Source organism: Candoia aspera, chromosome 1 (assembly GCF_035149785.1).
Source record: "Candoia aspera isolate rCanAsp1 chromosome 1, rCanAsp1.hap2, whole genome shotgun sequence".
NCBI lineage: Eukaryota > Metazoa > Chordata > Lepidosauria > Squamata > Boidae > Candoia > Candoia aspera.
The window spans coordinates 254561337-254580177 of record NC_086153.1 but is presented as its reverse complement, the minus strand read 5'-3'; the positions used below and the strand labels follow the sequence as shown (position 1 = coordinate 254580177).

The 18841-nt window shown below is 38.9% G+C and overlaps 1 protein-coding gene across 1 annotated transcript in view; it reads right to left on the bottom strand.

Annotated features, from left to right (window-relative positions):
- The window catches only part of DCDC1 (doublecortin domain containing 1), a 337965-nt gene that overhangs the window by 165521 nt on the left and 153603 nt on the right, over positions 1-18841 (bottom strand). Inside the window, exons 12-14 of the mRNA XM_063318002.1 lie at positions 6693-6818; positions 5566-5671; positions 839-976 (exon numbers count right to left, since the gene is read on the bottom strand). Of these exons, the coding sequence (XP_063174072.1) occupies positions 839-976; positions 5566-5671; positions 6693-6818 (370 nt within the window). The remainder of the gene's footprint in view (positions 1-838; positions 977-5565; positions 5672-6692; positions 6819-18841) is intronic.

Below are 18841 nucleotides of genomic sequence, written 5' to 3'. Positions count from 1 at the left end.
AGTTCTACCATAAGACAACTGTTGTAAGTGCAATCATCTTATTGATGTTGTTCCCTTTTAGGAATTAAGGCTGCAGTCCTAAACATGTATTTGGCAGCAAGTCCCACCAACATCAGTAGGATTTGCCCTGAAGTAAAAATAGCTAAGTCTGGTCTGCAGCACAGATTATGATGTTTACTATAACAAGAGGATGTGGGGTATTAAAGTTATATAGGCAGATTATCTAAATTTCTTCTCACGATTTATTCCTGATGTGGCCCTTCATACAGAATAAGCTGTCATTTCTGCTCCATCTTCTGCTGTTAATAGCCCAGCTTTCTGTTATGGTATACTGTACATTCTCTGCCCGAGGATACACAGGATTATTCTTAAGGCTCTTTTCCTTGCAGTACTTCGCAATGGTGTAACATGATGCTGGGATTCAATTTCACCTCATTTTACCTAGCAATTACTCTAAACCTGGTGTATCCTGTAAATGAGCATTTTCTGTATCTCTAACAGGAAGATTTCTGTTAAAATTCTGTCCACTATTTCTATACATCACTATATGTCTTTAATATATATCTAACTAATATATCTTAGTTCTAATTTTATATAAAATTTATATTCCAAAAGTACACTAATGACAAAAAGTAATTATTTCACATAACACCATAGGTATCTGGTATAAGCCACAATGACATCACCACACAAATAGTACAGATTATCATCTACTGTACATTATTTGCATGGTGACAACCTGATGCATTGGATGTCAGTTCTCCCCTCTGCCCCCCAACACTCATGTATAACAAACATTTGAATCATGAACACATTATTAAATGTTTTTCAGGAGTACCTTTGTGACGAGCCATATATTTGAAAGAGGCCAATGTTCTGGGTCTGACATTAGATTTTGACAGTGATTTCTTCTGGCAATGCCTTTCCTCATATTTTCTATAGTAACTGACATGAGGAGAACCATCTGGGGGTCAGTCTGCATACCATAACAGAATTTGATGTTACATTTTTAACTTGATAGCGGTAAAGATAACAACAGATCAGATTCTACACATTATTACAATGAGGCATCATCCCACAGCAATCTAAATCAAGCATTCTTATAAATATGATTTTTAAAAAAGTTTGCTGTCACACTGTTAATTTTTATCAATTTAAATTCTACATATTTCTGTCAAATAATTTAGAGTTTTATATTTGGCTGCTCAAAGGTAAACCCCTAAAATTCAGTGGGATTATTCCTAGGTAACTGCATATAGATTAAAGCCTTAAAATGTGCATAGAATTAAATCTACATCACTTAAGTATGAATAGAAAATCAGCCAAATCAGGTGAAGTTACCAACACTAAAAGCACTGAGTTACATTACAGGTTTATAACGGGGGTAATGGAGAGGCTATTCAAAGTTCTTTTGACTGCTTTGAAAGCTATATACGAAAGCTAAATTTTATTTTCAGAGCTAGCAATCATTTTGCAGAGGCATATTCAAGGTATCAAAGACACACTATGGGCAAAGAATGCTCAATTTGATATTACCTGTTAGCCAGCTGTAACAATATTGAGACAAGAAACCCCACAGTTCTTATACAGTGAGAACTAATTCCCAACAAAAGGATGAGGGGCTTAAAGCAACACATGTATTTGCCCTCTCCATTTTATGTTGCTATCAGAGTCAACACAACTGTGTGGAAGATTGTTATAGTTGGAATTAGTGAGGGAGATCATTATGATGTGCATAACTCCTGCTGAAAGTCCCTGTGTCCTCTTAGTCACACCACTGGCTTTAATCTTATCATGTTTGATTTTGTGGTGCACTGGGGAGGAAATCTTGTTCCTTTGTATTTATTTGAGGTTGGTACCCAGCACTAATACCATGCTGTGTTTCAAGAGACACAATGCTGGATATTACCTGAAAAAACTACATAAAGAAGCAACATCATATCCTTCTAACCCAACTTCAGACAACATTATAGTTCCCACAAACTGTGGAGCAGGGATGTAATAGATAGTATAAATAATTATATAAGTATTACATCTTTGGATGTATAAGTCTTTCCATCTTGTGCTTAAATGTGTTCTATGGCATTGCACAGTAGAGGAAAGTGCTATGTCATAAGTGAAATGGTCTATCTGGTTCAGTATAGTTAACATCTTTTGATTAATCAGTAAAATGTCGATGTAGCCAGTATCTGACAACATGTGATTATGTCTGCAATTTTTACTCATCTATGTTTGGATTACAAAAAAGAAAATACAAAAAACACTTCCGTTAACTTAAAATAATACTACTTCCTACATTATGTAAAATCTCAACTGCTATTTGAAAAAAATATTTATGATGGGATTTCCAAGGTGTTTATATGACAAGCTAACTGGATTGATTCTGTATCTCTCGGATTCCATAGAAGTACAGCTAAAATGGAATATCAGATATCTGAAACAGTTTTAGCTATCACATTCCAAGACTTAATTTACCCTGCAGCAATTGCCCTGAACCATAGCCTTCGGAAAATACATCACAGTCTAATCCTATACCAGAATAGATAATTTAGTGACCACAGGCACCAAGATGCCCATAGGCCCTCCCTTAGAAGCCACTGTGTCAGGCTTGCTTGCTTGCTTCCTTTCTTCCATATTTTAAGTTTAAAAAGGCACCCTGAATTAGTTGACATACTGCAAAACAATCCTCTTTTAGAAAAAGGTCTTTGAACCCCACTTAAGACTTCATATACAATTTTTAAAAATATTGAGGGGGGATGAAATATTAATGAAATCTGAGAATACAAACTCCGTGCTATTAAACATAGATTTCTCCTCTTATACACTGATTTCCCAGTTTGTGCTTTAAATAAAAACTTCACAAGAAACTGTATGGAAAAAATATCAGACACCTATAAGGGTATTGTTTTCAAGGCTGTACTTATCAAAACAAAATTCCTGTAATCTATCCCAGGTCACTGATATATGGTAAAGCTTTCTCAACAGTGATAAAGGAGCAACAGGTTATAATTGCCTGGGTTATCTCTATCCTCAGATTTATGAACACGGATTATATATCACAAATTTTACACTGTTGGAAAGGGTTTGTCTGTCAATAAAAAATGAAAAACAACAGACAGGCCTACTATCTGGCCTGATGACAATCTTAAGGTGTGAATTCCAGAACATGAGCCTTTTGTCTTTTAATGTATAATCCTTTTAGTGTTATGTACATCACAGTGAGCTTTAACTTTCAAAAATAATAAAGAAAACCATCAGCATCTGACCTTTATAAGTTGTTTATAAAGCTGTTCAGTTCTCAGCAGTGTTTATACCTAGATGTGCTGATGTTACAACTATTATGCACATTTTCATTTTTAAGGCTTAACTATATTAACTCCTGTCTTGTAACTCTTTCTTTTTAAGCCTTAAGTTCTCGATTTCCTCTTCATCAAAAAGTATTAGTAGTAATTATTTCTTTCTGTTCACTATGATTAGGAGGGTAGCTATTCCAAATTTTAAAACACATGCTCAATTCACAGTGATAATAAACAGCAGTGATTATGTGAAAAGCAATATATTTTTCCCATTTCTCCTTTTTTTACAGCACTCCTCTGAACCAAATCTGTTCTAAATTGTTTTGATAACTCAAGAATAAGATAGAGCTATAGTGGGAGTGGGAGTTGGAGAAAATCTCATACTCCATTCTATCAATGAGTAGGGCAGTTCAGGATCCATAACATTAATTTATTCTGACGCTGCTATTCCGAATGAAGTCACTATGTCTATTAAGTCATCAGTGTCATTAGTTTTTTGTCCACTCAAGTCACTTCTTCCTGCTGGAAAAGTTTTGCCTGTTAGGGTAGGTAAAGGAAATGTCATTATCCAGTCTACCAGCAGTAAGTTAAAGATTGACTAAAAGGGAGATGGGCCAGATACATTAGTAGTAGCAGTAGAGTATTATTTATTTATTACATTTATACCCTGCTGCAATCCAGCAGGACAGTCAGTAGTTTTAGAGGAATACATGAATCATTAAAACAGTTACAGACCAGTTAAAATATTTTTAAAAAACTGAATCACAGAATTCTCCCAAACCAGGCATCAAGACTCAAACACCTTTGGAAAAGCTCTGTTTTCCACTGCTTCCAGAAGGCAGTCAAAGCTAACTTAAGTTCCAGTGGAAAACCACTCCAGAAGTTTCACACTGTTATGGAAAAGCAACATCTTTCCACCTCAGTCCCACATACCCTCAAAAAGTAGGGAACCAATAGCTGTTTTCCCAGCAAGATCAAATATGTTGGGCTGATATTTCCTATGATTTTAGCAACCAGTAATAATTAAAATTTGATACTTACAAAGATTCCCAGCTATAAACGCCAGCAATCTCCAAGACACTAATGTACCAAACCTACTCCCTACATCATGCCATATCCAGAGATGATGGAGAAATAAGTGATAAGCTCCACACTAAATAGCTGACCTATTAAGGAACTTAATTATTTATCAAAAGAACAGAATCTTGGGTAGACAGTTATTTCTAAAGCAGCAACATGCAAACAGTTAAGAGACTGGAGGCAATAATTCAGCCTCCAAACTTACCCAAAGACTGCAGGAGTCAATCCAGTGATGTAATATCACTGGAAGGGACTCATATATTTTAACTGGGGGGGAGGGGAGAAGAAGGAGGAGGAGGAGGAGGAGGAGGAGGAGAAATAATAATAATTACAATAAAATCAAAAGGGTGAGAATAGGAATGGGAAGATTCTGGGAGGCAAACATCTTCCATTCCAACCTTTAAAACCCATTCCCTCCCTAAACAGACTGAGCTCATCATCTGGGGAATCAATTTTGTGCAAAAAAAAAAAAGTGCTGCTGAAGTTCAGTTATCATGCCACCAAATTTCAGTGGTGTCATCCTGGGCATTTGAGAAGCTTCATGTTGCATTTTAAAATATCTGTATCTTTTTTTTTTTTTTGCTTGCTGATTGAGCTTTTTGACATCTGAGTGGATGTATCTTTTCTGAAGTGTTGGATTAATGTTACACACTTATCACATCCCTAGCCAGCATGGGACTGATAGAGGGAGACTTGCTGTTGTTGAGGGATAACTACCTACTCTGAATGTTGATGTTGCCTATCTGCACGGAAAGGCTTTCCATAAGATGCCCATTCCAAACTCTTCTGAATTCAGAACCTCATCTTGAACATACAGAAGCTGGCCCTATATCATTATCATTATCATTATCATCATTATTATATACACAACAATGTGAAATCACGCTGCCAGTTCTTTAGCTGGCGCTGGCCTTCATTCCCATCAAGTTCTCCCCAAGAATGTAGGATGCTGTAATGTATCGGCATAGTAAATGTGTGGATCCAAGCAATGTGGCCTTTTGTAATTGACAGATGGAAATTTTGTAAATACGCAGATTTTCTAAGTGCTGTCCAAGGTTTTTTGGTATGGTACCCAGTGTATCGATAACCACTGGGACCACCATGGCCAGTTTATGCCATTATTATTATTATTATTATTATTACTATTATTATTACTATTACTATTATTACTATTATTACTATTATTTACCTTATATTGGAAAAAAAGATTTTTTGGCTCCACAGTCCCCAAGATCTGATGTTCTAGAGTGTTAGTGAATTGGAAGTTCTCTGGAAATCCATCACAAGCTTCCCAACTAAAAATAAGAAGCCAGAAGTATTTTTTTTTAGATTTGCATTAATATTGTACATAATCTCAAATGTATTATTAGTAGTAATTGTAGTAGTGGTAGAAGTAGTAGTAGTTATTATTATTATTACTATTTCCCTCCCAATAACATTTGGAAGAATGCTGGATCCAAAGGTACCTCATACAATCAAAATGCCATGTTAGTCATGCAGATTTCCTGACTTCCTAGAATAGGCTTGGTGGGGCTTATGGAGGAGGCTACATTGCGTCCTTTCAATAGTTTGCTATTCTTCATATATCACATGTTGGAGGACAGATATTAATAAACAAAAAAAGACTAGGCAGTTCCCAATGCATTTTATACAGAGTCCTTTGTCAAAGGCATTGCAAATTAAAAAAAGTTTGTCAAAATATTTCTTTAGAATATATCCATTGAGTTTATATTGAAAACAAATAATTGATTTTAAGAAAAAATATATATTATGGGCAGGGCCATAAAAAGTTCGAGATGGTGGTCATAACTGCAAGATCAAAGCCTCACCCCTTTTTTACATGTGTCATGCAGGCTTATATTAACTGCACCAGCTTACTGGTCCTGCAGTCTCTACCTAATCAGGGGAGAAATAGAAATCAGCTCCTCCCATTATGTGGCTAAAAACAATCATTGCATTTCATTCCACTAAAATCAAAGGACCTGACTTCTGAGTGAATGGTAACAGGATTTCAGTTTTAGGAATATAAAACATGTAATTTATGATTCAGTTTTACCACAAATATTGAAAGGGAAAACGTCCTCATATTTAAGTGGTCCATGTTCTAATGGAAGCTGGAGATTTGTTGAGTTATTCTTCAAATTCTCTGAAGATAATGATTTTTTTAAAATTATCTATAGCAAGCTATGGTCATTTCCTTGTAATAGTTACAGCAACAGTTGTCAATTATCCTAACAGTTTAATCTTTCTTCCCTGATTTCCCTGCTCTGATCTTTAGTATGTCAGTTCAGAAAACAAAAACAGAAGTTGATATACCTGTCATATCTAGGCAGCAAATCAACACTGGAATCCAGAAGTGTTTTATAAATAACTGTGATGCCATTCTTTTTTGTTGCTGTCACTTTGTCAAAGGTCAAACTCAGAACAGGATTTAAGGGAGACCTGAAAAATGGAAACATCATACAAAATGACCATTTATGGAGCACAAATGAAACAGTTGCAAAACCAGCAATTATAGATATCTAAAGGAGTGAATGTCAGAACCGAAGCTAAGAATGAATTCAGAACAAGGTATTCAAATCTATTTAGCTTTTGATCTGATGGGAAGAACTAGTAATCTAGCAGATAGTACTTTGTTACTGTTCAGGTGCTTTCACCTTTGAAATTAATTCTCACCACAGCAAGCTTGTCATTTTTATTAACCTATAGGTTATGGACAGCAAGGCAATTGAATTATTCCTGAAATATTGGCTCATCTCCAAGCAGAAATAGCTGATTGGAAAGAAAAACAACTATAACCACCTTCCAGGTGGTCATCTGCAAAAGAACAAATCCAGTTGCAAATTAATAAAGGTTATGTTGTGCTAAGGTTATGTTGACACTGATGATTTTCTTATACTGTAAGTGATAAAGCTAAAGTGGGAATACATCATGTGGATGATGCAAATGATAGCAGTTGGAAGTATCAAAGCAGATCCAACATAATTCTAACATATATGTTTCCTTAAATATGCTAAACTGCATGGTAAGTTTATTATCTTTTAGAATATAAATATTACTATGGGTAATCAATCATTGTGAAACAATGTTAAGAAATAATTTTCAATATGCAATGGCCATCCATAAAACAGTTTTGTAAAAAGGGCTTATCTGTCCTTCTTTCTCAGAGATAGTTTTGTTTTGAAAGCAATTGACCACAGCCTATATCCTGGCAAAACTGAACTCTCTTAGTGAGCATTCAGTCTGTTGGAGATGCTACCCAACACCTATAGCAACTAAACAAGCTCTGAGCAAGGGTCAAATCCTTTGTTAAGATTTATCTTCATGTCCTGAGGAAAAACAGAATTTGCACAGCATAGGAACTATTAATAGATGAGAATAGTAGAAGCAGTGCCAGTAGTGATAAACAAAATGAGCAGTTAAATATTGTTTGGTAATGGTCAAGTAGTAAAAATAATTTCTTAGAACAGCAGTCAAAAAAAAAAAAAAACCCTGAAAACATAGCTGCTTATGAAAAAGAGTTTCTGTCATGAGTACTGATGGCGAGCAGGAGGGGGCCCCTATCCAGGGGGGAAAACGCATGCGTAGCACTGAGGATTTGAGCTGTCATTCAAAGAGACACAGAACAGACCCGCCTTGACTTTTGGGGTTTATCTGTCTGGGTTTTCCCACGCTTATTCAGTTTGGTAGGATTTTCTGTCTTACGTAGCAGTAATAAAGCATTAGAGACCTACTCCTCATCTCTGTGTGATTTCTGTTAGGACAGTTTCCAAAATCAGGTCCTTCCCAAAACAAGCCAAACACCCAGCAAAACCAGTTCCTCCTCTTTTGCTGAAAAGGCATATACAAAATCCTCTTCACCCAACTCCCCTCACACATAACGAGGAGTCTGTAGCACTCCACTGACTTAAGGATGAGGGATGAACTCAACTAGTTGAGTTGTTAATGTTTTAAAAACTAATGAAACATACTGTCCTGACAAGCAGGAACCATGCCGGGACAAGGAATGAGTCTCTAGTGTTTATTACTGCTACAGTAGACAGAAAGTCCTACCAAACTAAAGAAGCGTGGGAAAACCCAGACAGATAAGCCCCAAAAGCCAAGGTGGGTCTGTTCTGGTTCTCTTTGAATGACAGCTCAAATTCTCTCTACTATGCATGTGTTTTCCCCCCTGGATAGGGGCCCCCTCCTGCTCACCATCAGTACTCATGACATCACCCTCCCCTCCAGATTCACATTCCATTTCAGCCCCCTCCTTTCCAGAGTTCCCTCCTCCTTCCCAAAGTCTCATGAGAGTCCATCTCCTCCTCCTCCAAGCTCCCATGGGAACTGGGCAATGATGGAAATTCTTCAAAGGAAAACTCCTCCAAGGACAAATCACTGCTGATCTCCAGTTCTGATAACGCTTCTGGCCCAGGTGGCTGCTTCTGGAAAATAGCTAGATGATTAGAAGATTCCTCCCCCTCCCCCTCCCCCTTGGGAAATGCAAGCCTGAGGTGGAGGGCTGCGGCTCCCCCTCCTCCTCTTGCTCTGGCCTCCGAGTCTCTGGCAGGGGTGGAGGTTGCCAACTTACAAACACCTCTGCTTGGGATTCCTCTGCTTGCTTGGCCAAGTGAGGAATCTCTGGGAGAGTGTGAGGCTTTGGTTTGTGAGGGAAAAGCTGATGGAATCGTTGGTGCGTGCACATCTCTGGCATTTTCCCATGTGCGCTCTTACTCAGGGTACCCTTTCCAGTGTATTAAATATTGGATGCCCCTTCCCCTCCTCCTAGAGTCCAGAATTTCCTCAACTTCGTATTCCTCCTCCCCACCCACAATTACTGGAGGCGGGGGGGGGGGACATTTACGATCGCAAGGCACTTGGAGGAGGGTCTTTGGCTAGCAAGGATCTGTGAAACACAGGATGGACTTTCATGGATGCTGGCAGCTGTAAATGATAAGCCACTGGATATATCTGCTGCACCACAGTGAAAGGGCCCACAAACTTAGAGTCCAACTTCTTGGAAGACCTGGTAGAAGTCAAAAACTTGGTAGAGAACCACACTTTGCCTCCTACAGCAATTGCTGGTCCTTCTTGTCTGTGTGCATCTGCAGCTCTCTTGTAAGGACTTTTTGCCCTGTTCAGCTGTACCTTTAACAACTCCTGTGCAGCTTGTTGCTCTTTAAGAAAATCAGCCGCTGCTCGAACAGTTCCCTGCTGGGAGGAGGAGGGCAACACCCAAGGGTTAATCCCATAGAGTGCTTGCAAAGGAGACATCTTGGAAGAGGAATGCACAGAGTTGTTATAAGTAAATTCTGCCATGGGGAGCAGGGCTGGCCAATTGTCTTGCCAATAAGTGGTGTAACACCTGAGATACTATCGCAACCATTGGTTAATTTTCTCAGCTTCTCCATTACTAGGAGGAGGATGTGGCGAGGATAGGTGGATCTGGACTCCTAATGACTGGAAAAGGGCCCTCCAGAACCTGGAAGTGAACTGAAGGCCTCTGTCACTCACCAAGTGATTTATCATGCCTCTATATCTAAAAAACATGGTCTATAAACAACTGCACTGTGGCTTGTGCAGATGGGAGGCCTCTGCAAGGAATAAAATGTGCCATTTTAGTGAAAAGGTCCACCACCACTAGTATGGAAGTCGGTCCCTGGACCGGAGGTAAATCAGTGATGAAGTCCATGGAAACTGCATCCCAAGGCCCACTGGGGGTGGGGAGGGGTTGTAAGAGTCCTGCAGGCTTCCCTGGGAGAGGCTTGGCTCATCTACAGGTATGACAAGGAGCAACGTAACCCTTTGTGTCTGCAGTCATCTTTGGCCACCAGTAGTCTCTCAGAGCTCTATGGAGAGTTTTGAAAACACCTCCATGCCCGGCCGTTTGATGGTCATGGCAAAGTCTCAGTACTTCTTCCCTCAATGAGGGGGGAATGTATAATCACCCAGTATGCCAGAGGATTCCTGCTTCCACACTGAATGGGGATGTGGTGTCTTGTAGACCCCTCTGGAGGTCATCCATCCTGGCCCTGGCATACAGGTCCTGTTGCTGCTGAGCTTTGACCCTTGCAAAGAGGTCCTCTGCTTGTTCGCCTGCTGCTAAAATCTCTGTCTGGTTCCCCTCCATAGACTGATCAAAGTTGTGAGGTTGTAATATAGTAACCTGGACCTCCTGGTGTACAGAGGGGGTTGCCTGAATGGATCAAGACAAGGCATCTGCCAAACAGTTCTGTGGCCTGGGAACATAAGGGATAACAAAATTGAAATGGGAGAAAAACTGGCTCCATCTGATTTGGCGTGGGGTGAGCGATCTGGTGTTTTGCAGAAGCTGTAAATTCTTGTGATCATTGCAAACCTTCACAGGAAAGGTCGCACCTTCTAGCCAATGCCTCCACTCTTGAAATGCTGCTTTAATTGCCAGCAACTCCTTGTTAAAAACATCATAGTTTCTTTCTGCCGGCAAGAGCGTGCAAGAGAAAAAGGCACAAGGAAGCAATGTCTTCCCTAATTTGTCAGTATATTGCAATAAAACAGCAGCAATAGCAAAATCTGAAGCATCTGAATGTATTATGAATTGCTTTATGATATCAGGATGCTTTAAAAGTGGCTGGGAAGCAAAGAGTTGCTTAAATTCTTGGAAGGCTGCTTGCTCCCTCTCCCCCTAAAGGAATTTGGATCCTTTCTTCAAAAGCTGTGTGAGGGGCTTGGCCCTGTCACTAAATTTATGTATGAATCTTCTGTAAAAATTGGCGAATCCTAGAAATCTTTGTACGTCTTTCACATTGCGGGCGGGTTGCCAAGAAAGAATTGCCTGGACCTTTGAAGGATCCATGGATATGCCTTCTGTTGATATTCTATAGCCCAGGAAATGTAATTCCGTTAAATCGAAGGCACACTTCTCTAGCTTGGTGAACAGCTTGTTCTCTCTGTCTTTATAAGACATTACGTACATAGGTTACATGAGTTGTAGCATCCTCAGAGAATATTAGTAAGTCATCTAGATAAATGACCAGATACTTATCTAGCAAATCAGAGAAAATTTGATTCATAAATCAGGAAAATATGGCTGCAGCATTAGCTAATCCAAAAAGGACAAGATACCCAAATTTTCTATACCTGGTATCAAAGGCAGTCAGATATTCATGCTCCTCTTTCATCCAGATCAGATTGTATGCATTCCTGAGGTCCAACCTTGTAAAAATGCGTGCTTTCTGTAAACGATCCAGCAGATCAGATATTAAGGGAAGCGGGTAATTTTCTTTGACCATGATTTTATTGAGGGAGCTGAAATCATGAACAACTCTCAAGGGTGCCTCCTGAGCTGCCGGTGCCAACGGGTCAGGCTTCTTTGGTACGAAGAATGTAGGAGCAGATGCTGGGGAAGTAGAAGGTCGGATGAACCCCTTTTGGAGATTAGTATCCAAGTAATCTTTCAATGTGGCTAGTTCCTTGGGCGACATGGGATATTGTTTCTTTGCTGGAATCTTAGCTCCTGGTATCAACTCAATAGCGCAACCACAGTCCCTATTGGGGGGGGGGGTAGTGCTGTGGCCTCTTGTTCGCTGAAAACGTCTGTGAAATCTGCATACTTGGCTGGCAGCTGCACCCCCCGTGCTTTGATGACTGTGTTGGTTGCTGGAGAGAAAAGGGTGGTTTGAATCTTATGGTGCCAACATTCCTTAGCTGGGAAGGAGATTGCTCCCATAGCCCAGTCCAACAATAGGTTGTGGAGCTTCAGCCAAGGTGTGCCCAGGATTATAGGTACATTAAGTGATGCAGTAACATAAAGTTGAATCCACTCTGTGTGGTCTCCCATTGTTAGCTGTAAAGGTTCTGTGGATTTTCGAATCAACCTGGCCTTGAGGGGCTGGCCATCAATGATCTTGACTTCTATGGGACATGGTAATTCCCTAGTAGGCATGTTCAGGTCTTGTACTGTCTGTACATCAATAAAATTGGTGGAAGCTCCGGAATCAATGAGAGCCTCTCACTTGACTTGGTGCTCTGGGTTTATGTGCACTGTGACTGGTAAGTAGAAAAAGGATTGCCTGGAATCCTCAGAATGAGCCCTTCTTAATTGATTGATGGTCTCCCTGCTGAGCTCTGTGGAGGGAGACCAATGGAGTTTCCCTGGTTGGAAGTAGAGGCGGGGATGGATCTTGGTTCTGCTGCTTGCCCTGGGCTCTTACAGAATTTGCTTGGTTTCTCACTGGGCAAGCTCTCATCATATGCCCCGGGGTGCTCTCTCTTTCCTTCTCTGTCTCTCAGCCTTGGAAGTAAGCCTCCTGCTCACCCTGATCTGCATCGGCTCCTCTGGTCCTGAGTAGAGAGATGCTGCAGAGAGAGCTGGAAATCCTGGAAGCGCTCTGAAGCCCCTGCCTCTCCCCAGCTGCAGCTGCCTGAGCTCTTCTAGTCTGGCGTCTATGACCACAGACAGCTGATATAAATCTTCTAAAGTAGCTGGTTTTCCCTGGTGCACCAATTCATTTTTTATCTCCTCATCCAGCCCCTGTTTGAATTGGTCTTTCAAAGCACTCTCATTCCAGTCCAGATCCCCTGCTAACAGCTTGAAATCAGCAATATAAATTCCCACTCTCTTGTTGCCTTGCTTGAGCTTCCGAATTTCCCAGCTGGCAGTGACCTCTCTGATCAGGTCATCAAAGTGTGCTTGGAACCTTGCCAGAAAATTCTGTTAGTTATTGAGAATTGGGTTGTTATTCTCTACCATGGGAATAGCCCATTTGGCTGCTGGACCCTTTAGCAGACTTAAAATAAAGGTGACTCTGGTTCGGTCTGTTGGGAACTCTGCCGGTCTGCTGTCGAAAAACATTGTGCACTGTGTAAGAAAGGTTCTCAGCTGTCCTGCTTCTCCTCCAAACTCCTCCAGTAAGCTGCTCTGGGATCTTAAGACTACTGGCAGAGCTGCTGCTGCTGCTGTTGGCACCGGCTGTGGGATGATCAGAGCTTGTTGTTGTAACTGTTGAAGCATAGCCGCTTGTAATGTGTTGACCTGGAGATCGACTTGCTGCTGGTGTTGCTGCAAGGCTGCTGCCAGTTGTTGTATGGCTTGTTGTAGTTCCTGGTTTTCCAAAGACATTTTGCAAATATATATATATATATTTTCTTTCCTCCCTCTTTCAATGGGAGTAGGAGTTTGGTAGGATTGATGTCCTGACAAGCAGGAACCATGCCAAGATGAGGAATGAGTCTCTAGTGTTTTATTACTGCTACTGTAGACAGAAAATCCCACCAAACTGAAGAAGCATGGGAAAACCCAGACAGATAAACCCCAAAAGTCAAGGTGGGTCTGTTCTGGCTCTCTTTGAATGACAGCTCAAACTCTCTCTTCTACGCATGCATTTTCCCCCTTGGATAGGGGCCCCCTCATGCTCACCATCAGTACTCATGACACATACAGTACTTAAAAAAACCCCTGAAAATATATCTTTTTAAATTAAGACCAAAAAAACCCAGGAAAAACAAATACATGTATAAAAGCACACACAGAGTATATATAAATATACCTGCAATCCTAAAGAGATACAAAATTTTAAACATCCATACTCAATGTTTTTTATCCTAAAGGAAATTTGTATAGATTAAAGCAATCTATTAGGAATTACTTTGTTGATTAAACTGAAAGAAATATTAAGAAAAATAAAGTAAGTCTTAGTTAAAAGATTTTGCAAGAGCTTTTGCTGCTGTGTTACTTTTCTACCACCACTACTACCCATATTTTAAATCCCATTAATCTAAAGAAAGATGTAATTTAGTTTTCCAGTATTTTGTTATAGTAAATCTGTGGATGTTGACAAAAATGGAATGTATTTCTTGTACTGTTGTGCTATTATATGACCTTGGGATAAATGGATACTAAATCTATACTAGCATTCATTATTAATCTACTGTGTAACTTTTTCCAATATCCTCAAAACCTTTTAAAGTTAATATATAAATGGACAGTCTTAACTATTGTGGTGAGCCACAGAAATGACCTTGGAGAAACTATATGGCAATAGTTACAAAAAACACATTTTAAACCTAGGAAACAACAAAGCATTAAAAAGAAATGCAAACTGATTCCACCTTAACTCCCTGGGGTGTAAGACAGAGAGAAGGGAAAACAGTCAGGCTTTCACGTTTCTGTTACTTTAGCCTATAGCAATAAAGTAGAATTCCAGCATTCTTGTTGAATCTGTTTCCTGACTAGGGCTGACAGCTATAGCCCTGAGTTTTTCTAGTAGTCTCTCATCCAAATATTAATTCCGTCCAACCCCTGCTTAGCTTTCTGAGATTATCCATTATCAGCTAGCTTCTTGATGAAAGACAAGAAATGGCAATATAGTATATCAATTGATTACAACCCTTCAGCAAAATTTAGAAATATTTTGATTAATATAACACAATTTTCAGGTGTGTCCATCTGTGAGTGTTTTTCATGTTCGACTACTGATATCTTGTTGAAATTCAATTATGTTTTATAAAACTGAAAAGGAAATTTATACTATAATTTATACTATAAAGCAATCTACTAGAAATTACTTTGTTGATTAAACTAAAATAAATAAATATTAAGAAAAATAAAGTCTTAAAGGATTTTGCATGAGCTTTTGCTGCTGTGTTACTTATCTACCGCTATTACCCATATTTTAAATTTTCCAAGTTCTCTTTTCCATATATTAAGGCTATTTTAAAAGACCCTGTTGATTTAGTATAAAGATTTTGTATGACCCTGCAAATGTTCCTCTGAATGTAAATAGTATGAACATGCAACATTCTTCAAATACTGCTATTGCTTTTGACTGGTAACATTTCATGAGCTTAAGAAGCAATAATTGTATATGACTCATTTGAAACTAAGCTGTAATTACTACCATTTTTTCTGGAACATAAATTCATAAATATTTAAAACTTACCTGAGAAATCTGGAAACCACGCAAAGAAGTCTAGCCCCTGATCCTTTTCCTCTTCTCTCAATATAAATATGAGCAATTCAAGGAATGGGAAGAGAGGGATTTCATAGAATTAGAGGCTTGTTTATTGATGGGGAAACTATTTCTGCTGAATATGTTCTCCATAATTTCTTGAGTTCTAATATTGGAGAAAAGTATATGGTGGGGGATGGGGGGAGGTGGGAGAAAAAGATTGGAGGGTAAGTAGCTAGGGACGTGGTGGCACTGCGAGTTAAACTGCTGAGCTGCTGAGCTTGCCGATCAGAAGGTCAGCGGTTTGAATCCACCTGACGGGGTGAGCTCCCATTGCTAGTCCCAGCTCCTGCCAACCTAGCAGTTTGAAAACATGAAAATGTGAATAGATTAATAGGTACCGATTTGGCAGGCAGGTATTGGCGTTCCGTTTAGTCATGCTGGCCACATGACCATGGAGGAAGTGTCTACGGACAAACGCTGGCTCTTCGGCTTTGAAATGGAGATGAGCACCGCCCCCTAGAGTCGGACACGACTGGATTTAATGTCAAGGGAAACCTTTACCTTTACCTTAAGTAGCTAGGACATTTCTGTTATGCATAGAATTGAGGTAACAAGCAAGTTTAAGTAGTGTCATATGAAGCAAGCTGGGGATATTGAAAGACTGGGGGGAGGAGGGTTAATTTATGCTGTACAATTAGCTTATCACTCTGCATTGTAATTCAGCAACTGTCACAAAAGTATACACTTTTGCTAAATGCTTCCTTTCATTTTTATGGTTATTAAAGGGAGGAACTTTGTAGTTTGGGTGCATTTGCATTCATAATAGAAAACTTCTACACCATATGCATCCATATGTTCTACAACAGAAAGTAGTGTTGACTCACAGATGAAGCCAGTGCTCACATCACTGCATACCTGTTAATAGCAAAACTGGATGGATTGATATACTTTCCAGCTATGTTCTCACCAATTCTAATCAATAGCTAGGAGGGCAAAATCCTGACCAGGACAATAAAATTCTGGTTACTTAGGAACCCTAAACATTTGCAATTATGTCTATAAGGAAGCCAATATTATATTCCCATTGACCAAGGTTGTTTACGCTGACAGAATAGAAAGGTAAAATTCCCCTTCTCCAGCAATCATTGCATACCCTCAAAATCTTATCTGGAAAGCCTCCCAATTCTCAGCAAGTTTTAAGGCAATCCAGCATGGTGGAGAAAATGGAAAATAGATTTTTTTAAAAAAATCCATTCAATTGTGTCCGATTCTTGGAGACTGTCTGGACAAGACCCTGCAGTTTTCTTGGCAAGGTATTTCTGGTTTGCCATTGCCTTCCTAGGGCTGAGAGAAAGTGACTGACCCAAGGTCACCAAGCTCGCTTTGTGCCCAAGGCAGAACTAGAACTCACGGTCTCCTGATTTCTAGCCCAGTGCCTTCAACAGTACACCAAACTGGCTCTTCCAGCTAAATCCTTATAGTATGTTGCCATTAAGCCAGAATTTACCTAATAAATGGAAGAGAATTATAGAACAGCTGTATTTGAATAAATGAATGTTCAGGTGTGAATACAAGTACAAAACACAAATACATGTATTCTACAATTTTTGTTCTGCAGAAAGAATGTATAACCATGACTATTCATTTGAAACTATAGTTTTCTGCTTCAACAGAAACCAAATTCATAGAGGTAAATTTGCAGCTCCTGTAAAGAAACAAACAAAATTATTCTGCCATTCAGGATCCTGCCATTCTTCTACTCTTTGTTTTTGTTACATATTTTACATTGCTAACAAACCATATGCCAATACCTAAGCCTATTTTTTTTTTCTTTCTAGGGATTACCCTGTAACCTTCACATTCAACCCCCCCCAAATGCAAATTGTCTTCAGAATATCTGACAATCAGTGCCAGTGGAATCTTTTCTCATCTTTCCTTTATTTTTGTTACTAGCAACTGGGAATACTTCTAAGCAAAACTTTGGCTTCCATCCGCCTACAATCTCTATTTTTTTAGTCTTCTTTGACATATCTCCTTGGAGGTGGAGTTGACTGCTTTACTTTAAAGCTTTTCTTCAATCAATTTTTTTTTAAATGTGGGTTTTTTAAAGTTATGTATATTTTAAAAAGTAAAATATATTAAAACATTAGTACTTCTTAGATACAGATAGTGTACCTGTACAATGTACAGAAGCACATTGCCTGCTGCTGATCTCAAATATTTGAACATGGTGAAATAATGGTGACATTTGACATCCCAACTCCTATCAAAATGAAATAAATGCTTTTAATTGTACAATTATTCTGCCTCATTCGCAGATTTTACAAATGATCCAGATGACAATCTTCCACTTGAAATCTGCTGGTTTTTCCCCAATACTTCCATCTTTCTTACCATCGAAGAAAATCTATTAACGAGGGGAAAATAGAATAGCTTCAGAATGTACTTTGATTGGTAGCACTAGGAGCCTTCAGTCTGGAAGCAACCAATGACCCAAGAATTTGTGGGAGAAAAGAGTTCATGACTGGGGAGGGATAATAGGGATGCTGTTTCAATAAAACCAGACCCTTCAGAAGAATGATTTTGAAATGCTTTCTATAGAGTGCTATAAAAGACTATTTTTCTTCAGAAGCTTCACATTTTCATGCAATGTGTATTCTACCATCAGAGTAAGTCCCAAGCCATTCACATGCTAGTAAGGACAGGAAAAGGAAAAGACAGACATATTGGAAGTATGTCACAGGTTGACGGTAAATGGAAATATGAAGTGCAAACTGTTGTGTCCATAAATTAGGGCAAAGGGCATTTATGATGTTTTTCTTATCAAATAACAAAGTGCACTCCATGTACTATCAAAAAATTATATATGTTTTTCAATAGTGAAAATAATTTATTACCACTGATTGTAAAAACTCCCGCAGGTGCTTTTATTATCTCCTATTGATTCTTTCAAAACTTAAACTTTTTTCTTTTCTTTCCATTTCCATTTGAATATAGCTTAAATGCCTTTTTATTAGTTTCAGTGCTTCCTGCACTGGTCAACACTTTTCTCTTTTTGGAGACCACATTTTTTTTTTCTCTTGCGCCTGTGTAATTAATTATTAATAGAGCAGCAATCATAGTTAAATATTGTATTTGAGGTCAAATTATGAAGCTGCTTCAGGAAAGTGCTTTCAAGTTCATTTGAGTGAATAAAGTCCAATACATGCTATCATTTAAACTGCAGGCATTGCCATTCAGAAGATTACTTGCCTGGAAACAATATTGCTGAATAGGTGTACTATTCTTTAAAAGAAATGAATAACCCCCATGAAAAAACAATAACTATGTCAGCAAAGAGTTGATGTATACAAATACATACACACACGCGCGCGCGCACACACACACACACACACACACATATATATATATAGTTTTTAAACTGAAAATTTATTAGAAATGAAGAAACCAGCACTTTTGAAACACAGTCAGTTTTTCATATTGAATTTTTCAAATGCTAATTTCTTTTATGGGTGGCCATTTCAAGAAAATCATGAAAGGATATCAATGTTA